At 49.4% G+C, this 6,000-nt stretch overlaps 1 protein-coding gene across 2 annotated transcripts in view; it reads left to right on the top strand.

Annotated features, from left to right (window-relative positions):
* Positions 1 to 1,091: 1,091 nt before the first annotated feature.
* Positions 1,092 to 6,000, top strand: part of LOC146798850 (homeobox protein SIX4-like) — a 142,133-nt gene continuing 137,224 nt past the window's right edge. For both annotated transcript variants that reach the window (XM_085626175.1, XM_085626174.1), the window contains exon 1: positions 1,092 to 1,942. In XM_085626175.1, the coding sequence (XP_085482301.1) occupies positions 1,107 to 1,942 (836 nt within the window). In that variant the 5' untranslated portion in view covers positions 1,092 to 1,106. The remainder of the gene's footprint in view (positions 1,943 to 6,000) is intronic.

Raw genomic sequence — 6,000 nt, 5'->3', positions numbered from 1 at the left:
CCCGCATGTGCTAGGTTTCTACAGCACTGTGGTCCCTATGGCTTCACAGTTAGACTTGTGCAGTAAGGAACCTTAGTACGAGCACTGTCACTGGAAGAATACAAGGAACAAGTGTTGTCATTTCATTCTATTTAACTTATACCTTAGCTCCCCTCTCCACACAATACCAAGGAAAGTATTAGCCTTGGCCGTGAGCTACTAGAGGGAACGAGATGCTCAGATTGAACTAAAAAGCCCACCTGGGGAATTATGTCACTGTAAATCTAAAAACACAAGCTGAAGTTATTAAACAAATCAACTTTCTAGAAGGTCTATATTTGGTGCTTGTTAGAGAAGCACATGTGGTTTTAAAAAAACTTTTTTTTAGTGTACACTGAATGGCCTCTTTAAGGTAGAAAATATGATAAAAGTTGAAGACCTTAATACTGTCCTCTGATGATAGTGCGTTGGTATGATTATGGCACCTCACTAAATACTGGTTGGCCCATTTTTACATTTAGAGAGGAACTGTCAGTCACAAATGAGGGAATATAGTTTTAACACTGAGGAAATATGTCTAAATCAAATTGCAAACCAATGGGTAGTTAGTTGTAGCAAATTTCTCATTGAAATTTTGTTGCAGAAACATTGTTCGGCACAATTTTTGTCTTGGATGGAAACACTCAGAACCTCTGGGGAAGGTGCTCAGCATATAGACCCTTTATTTCTGGATTATTACATGAGTGCCCCCGCCCGCCTTATTTTTTGCCCCAATTCTATTCAAATTGTGCTGTAAAATGCATCTATTGGCCCCACTTTAAAAGACTATTCTCCAAAGGAGCGTAAGGATACTAGGGCTCACTCGCTTGCCTATGTATATTCAGGATGTTATTTCAAGTGGGGGTACTTTTTTTCTGGTTACTCTCCTGACTGTGGGTGTCTACTCTGTCCGACTACTTGATAGAATGTCTGTTCAGTTTACAGAGTTGTTGTTTGCTGTGTCCCGTTGTTTGGCAGAGCAGGCAGGTCTAACCTGCTGTCCTTCCCAGTGGCCACATGGTATCCCAGACTCCCCTCAGGTGGAGGTGTTGTCAATGGCCGGCTCCGGTCTGTGATTGACGGTTCTCATGGAAACGGCGGGGTTTGCCTGCTCAGGACCCACCTCCAGTGTCCCTCGTCCAATGGGGCGGGCGAAGGCCGGGTCGGTGTGCAGGACGGTGCGCGGGGCAGGCTCGCTGGGAGGGCTGGATCCCTTTACACTCGGGGGGGCAGAGATCGGATGGTTCCCGCAGAAACCTGATCCACGACCGGCGGACATGTCTTCCCCGGGCAGAGAGATCAAGCAGGAGGAGGTGGCGGAGGTTGGCGGCGGGCTCGTATTCCCGGGACCCCCGCAGGGGTCCCCACCGTGCATCCTTTCACTCTCCCCGGAGCACATTGCCTGCGTGTGTGAGGCTCTGCAGCAGGGCGGCCACCTGGAGCGCCTGGCCCGGTTCCTCTGCTCGCTGCCCGCGGCTGAGCTGCTACGTGGCGGGGAGAGCTTGCTGCGGGCCCGGGCGCTAGTGGCCTTTCACCAGGGCCGATACCCGGAGCTCTTCAGCCTGCTGGAGAGCCACTCCTTCCCGGCCGCCAGTCACCCGCTGCTGCAGGACCTGTGGTACCGGGCGCGATACAACGAGGCAGAGCGGGCGCGGGGCAGACCCCTGGGCGCCGTGGACAAGTACCGGCTGCGCAGGAAGTTCCCGCTGCCCCGCACAATCTGGGACGGCGAGGAGACGGTGTACTGCTTCAAGGAGAAGTCCCGCGCCGCGCTCAAGGACCTCTACCGCACCAACCGCTACCCGTCCCCCGCCGACAAGCGCAGCCTGGCCAGCCTCACCGGGCTCTCGCTCACCCAGGTCAGCAATTGGTTCAAGAACCGGCGCCAGCGGGACCGGACCCCGGGCGAGGCGCACTCCAAGAGGTGAGCAGGCGGCGACGTGCCGCGCCCCATCATAACAATCTTCCGTCCAGTATACACCTCACTCACCCTACATATACACTACCAGACCCCGGGCAATGCGTATTAAAGAGTACCACCCCTTTATACCCCCACCTTAAAGTAGGTCCTGCCCCGTTGAATGCGCACTTTCTAAAGATTATACCGCACTTACTATACACTGCATATTGTCACATATTCATCGTAAACATGTCCCTACCTATTGTACCTTGCATGTTCTCACATTCATGCAGGCCCCCGAGGGGAGGCGCCCTGCACGAGGTAGCCCTACTTCTACTTCCATGTGTAAGTATGTCAGACCCAGGCGAGGCACGACTCGAAAGGTACATTGTATCCCCACAGACTGTAGTTAGTACCACCGTGTCCGCACTTATTATTTGAGGCTCCCCGGAACAAGACTAAGAAGTGGGCTCCCTGGACACAGCGCTCTCCCTCTATACAGAAGCACTACTGTCTGATAGGGACCTCCCCCGCCCTCCACTGGAGGGGTAACACGGTAACAATACACGCTCAGTCTCGTAACTCAGAGCTCCTGCAAGGCAATCCCCTGCTCACCACAGAAGGCAAAGCACCGTAACCGGAGGAGGTGCGTGGGCAATTCTGACTTAAGTTGTCCTTTTCGCAGCACCCCAAGAAAGCAAGGTTTCGCACAACAATAGTAGTTTATTCCGTTATTAAATATGTTCCTAAAAGGCAAGCAAATGGGGAGAAGCAATTCTTTGTACCGAAAAAGATCTCATTTATACTAAGTTTAGATACGTGTGCATCAATTAGTCTGGGTGGGGTGTTGTGCCACCCTGCAGGAATCAATCTTTGGTTCTTCACTGCTGTGCCACACGAAGGCGCCTCCCGGCGCGCGAAATGTATGTAGGACCTCTGTGGGCCCCTCTAATACACCCCAGAGTTTTTACCCCGCTGCTCTCGTCCTCATTTGCCCCACGCCGTAACGGGCTCCCCGTTTGCAGCCTGTCCTTGTCATCTTGGGTTCAGATGTTCCCTGGCGCAGGGAGACTGTGCACTTCGCATGCACGCTCCTATGACAGAGTTAATGATTGCCGCGGTGCCGTCTGCCATCCACGAGGCTCGCTGTGTTTTGAAACTTGATTCTGAGGCCACGTTCTGATCGGATTTCACTCTGGTCCGGACCCAGAGGATCGGAGTACGAAGCTGGCAGGACTGCGCCGGTGTGTGAAATACGCGCAGCAGACGAAGGGGGCGCTCGCCGCAGATGCCAGAACCCCATAGCCTACCACAGCTTGTTATAAAAGTATTTTACTTGCCCTTTTTTATCATTAACTCCTAAGGCCTCTTGCCCCGTGTAACCCAGAGTAGAGGTATCACAGGTCAGTGCAGGTTTTCCTGTGGCTGGTACCTTGGGGATGTTACAGATACATTTTATGCGCTGTGCCATTTAAATATTGCTGTTTGACCACCGTTGGTGCCAGTAGTGTTGTTTGAACTCGTCGGGCGGTGACCCAAAAAATGATTCTATATTGCAAGAAATGTGTATGAAAGCAAAAATTAAACTCTTGCATTGTCATGCTGGCTTGATGTAACTTCACTAGTATCGGGGCTGTTTCTGTGACCGTGACCCAAAAAACGTTGCGTTGTTTGTCCTTTGGTCCCCCGTTTTGTTAGTACGTAGCCTAGGCCAGCGCTGTGGGTGAAGTCAGAGCGTGAAGCACGGACCAGTGATCTCTTATGGGTGTGTGCGCGGGTGTCTGACACAGATCAGTTCCCCACATCCCATGTATGTAGCATGGATTAAATCTGTGTTCTATGCAGCTAAGCACTGGTATGTGGAATAGATATCCCAGGCACTATTGTATGCATTTTTGTTTATACAGAATAGATTAAGGACTGGTTCTATGTGAGCCTATGTTATGCACATTCGACCAGGGTCCTGCTTTTACTAAGCCTGGTTATGCAGCATGGCTGAGAGTCCACTTCTTTGTTTGCCTGGTTATGCAGCATGGGCAGTGGCCCTGTTTTATGAGCTTGGTAATTCAGCCCGTGTCAGGTCGCATAAGGTTTTGCCCCCTGGGTCAGGGTACTGTCCGTTGTTACCCTGGCCACGTCTGGTTATTCAGCTTGTGCCATACCCTGCTCTCCTTGAGTCTGGTTATGGAGCTCGTGCCTGAGCCTTGTTCTATCTAAGAGCAGTAATGCTGTGTGTTTAGTGCCTTGTTTTTGGGAACTAGGTTTTGTGCCATGGATCATGGCCATCTTCACAATGACCTGTTTTAGATGCTGGAAGGAGAATGTAGAACGGATCCTTGATCAATGAATTTTAAATGCTTTGAAAATTGCAGTAAGATAAGTCATGGAACAGATAGATCGCTGATATCCTGTAAATCTATCGCTCTGCCCTGATTGTATTTCCAGAGGCATATTTGTTTAAATAAGTGGTAGTGGGGCTTGGTGCCACAGTCATGCAACTGTAAAGGGACCACATTGAATTAGTCAAGTGTTAAATGCTGAACTTGTCACTTCCCCAGCTGGGAAAAGAGACACAGGATATCTCTCCCCTGTCTCTGGATGTCGTAGACGTCTATTTCTGACTTGCCCCATCACCTGGCAACGTGAAATCCACTGCAGCCATGGCTGTGCATTGAGGATCAGTCTAATAAAAATGATTGAACCCTTTTAGGTATATTATTACCTTTCTCGTACTACCTTGGCTAAAATATTACAGTATATCCATGTGCCTATTTATAGTGAACCCCTATTTTTTCCAAGTGTGTCTCAGCCAATGCAATTTACTAACTGGTGACCTGAAAAAAAAAAATAGCAACTGACGACCTGGCAGTATATCCATTTTACATGGTCTGGAACACAGGGTTGTGCCCTGTCGCTCGTAATCATGAGTCTATATTAAGTTATATGGTCAGTGCCCCATTCCAGATGGTGGTTATCGGTGCAAGGGCTAATGGCTCTGAATGCACTTGTTGTCTGGTATTGAGGGAATCTGTTGCCTAAGGAGAACCCCACCCAGCCTGTACTGGCACATTGCCCAATCCTGCCTGCCTCTTGTGGAAACATGGCTAGCATCAAATGCCTCATTTTGTGCTTCACAAGTCAGGTCTTTGCAGGATGCTAAGCAGGCTTCCCAGTACCTTGTGGGGCATTGCTTGAACCTCCCGCCTCTGGTGGTTCCCCTTCGAGCCCCTCTGGCTCAGGTTATATAATGTGGTATTGGTAGAGCTCTTGGTTTGCTATCTACTTTCACTTGTGGTGCAGTTGTCGGCCTGCAGTTGAGTCAACAAGCTAAGGTTGTGTAGAGGGCCTTTCCTTTCCTGAACCACATTGACGTGGGTGAGTGGTTTGAAGTGCCGAGGGCTTCTTGCAATCTTCTAACCTGAGCTATTTGAATGTTGAGTGTGTAGAGGGTTTCCTCTGTGTGGTTTGTGGGGTCTTGAGCTCCCTTCCCCCCCAACTTACCCAGTGTCAGCTGTCATTTGCCTGACACGACTTGAGTTCTGATGGGCCTCTTGCTGCAGGGGTGTTGTGCTAAACAAATGATTATGCATAACTAGAGTGAGAGATCATGCTGTGATCATTAATTGATCAACCATATAATATAATCGAATCGGGTAGGTAGATTTCCTGTTGTTGTTAGAATCTTGGTGCCTGACTAATCAAATAATTTTTCCATTTTGTGCCTGTGTGAAAACACGTTGGTATAGATGAGCTGAGGTATGTTGATGGTGGTTCTGAGGCCTGCTTCTTGAGTGGCAGCTTATCCATTGCTTAACATGAGATCCTTAGTGCCTCAAGGTGGTACCCTGCATTTGTAGGGTCTTTTTCCTTAGTTCTTTGTTTACCTTTCCCTCCTCCTGGTGTTTCCTTTTCACAGTGTTAATAACCTCAAGCATCGGCATCTTGTTTTTTGGTATATTTTTAGTTTGGAGTTGCATGAAGTCAGAACGTAGAGTTTCTTGTACAGTGCTTTTTCTCATTGCGCCCACCCCGCCCATATCCTCGTGTTGTTATCTGCCCACCCACAATCCCTTTTTTCTACA

This window comes from Triturus cristatus, chromosome 9 (genome assembly GCF_964204655.1).
Source record: "Triturus cristatus chromosome 9, aTriCri1.1, whole genome shotgun sequence".
Taxonomy (NCBI): Eukaryota; Metazoa; Chordata; class Amphibia; order Caudata; family Salamandridae; genus Triturus; species Triturus cristatus.
The sequence above is the reverse complement of the archived record's forward strand: the minus strand, read 5'-3'. Positions and strand labels throughout refer to the sequence as shown.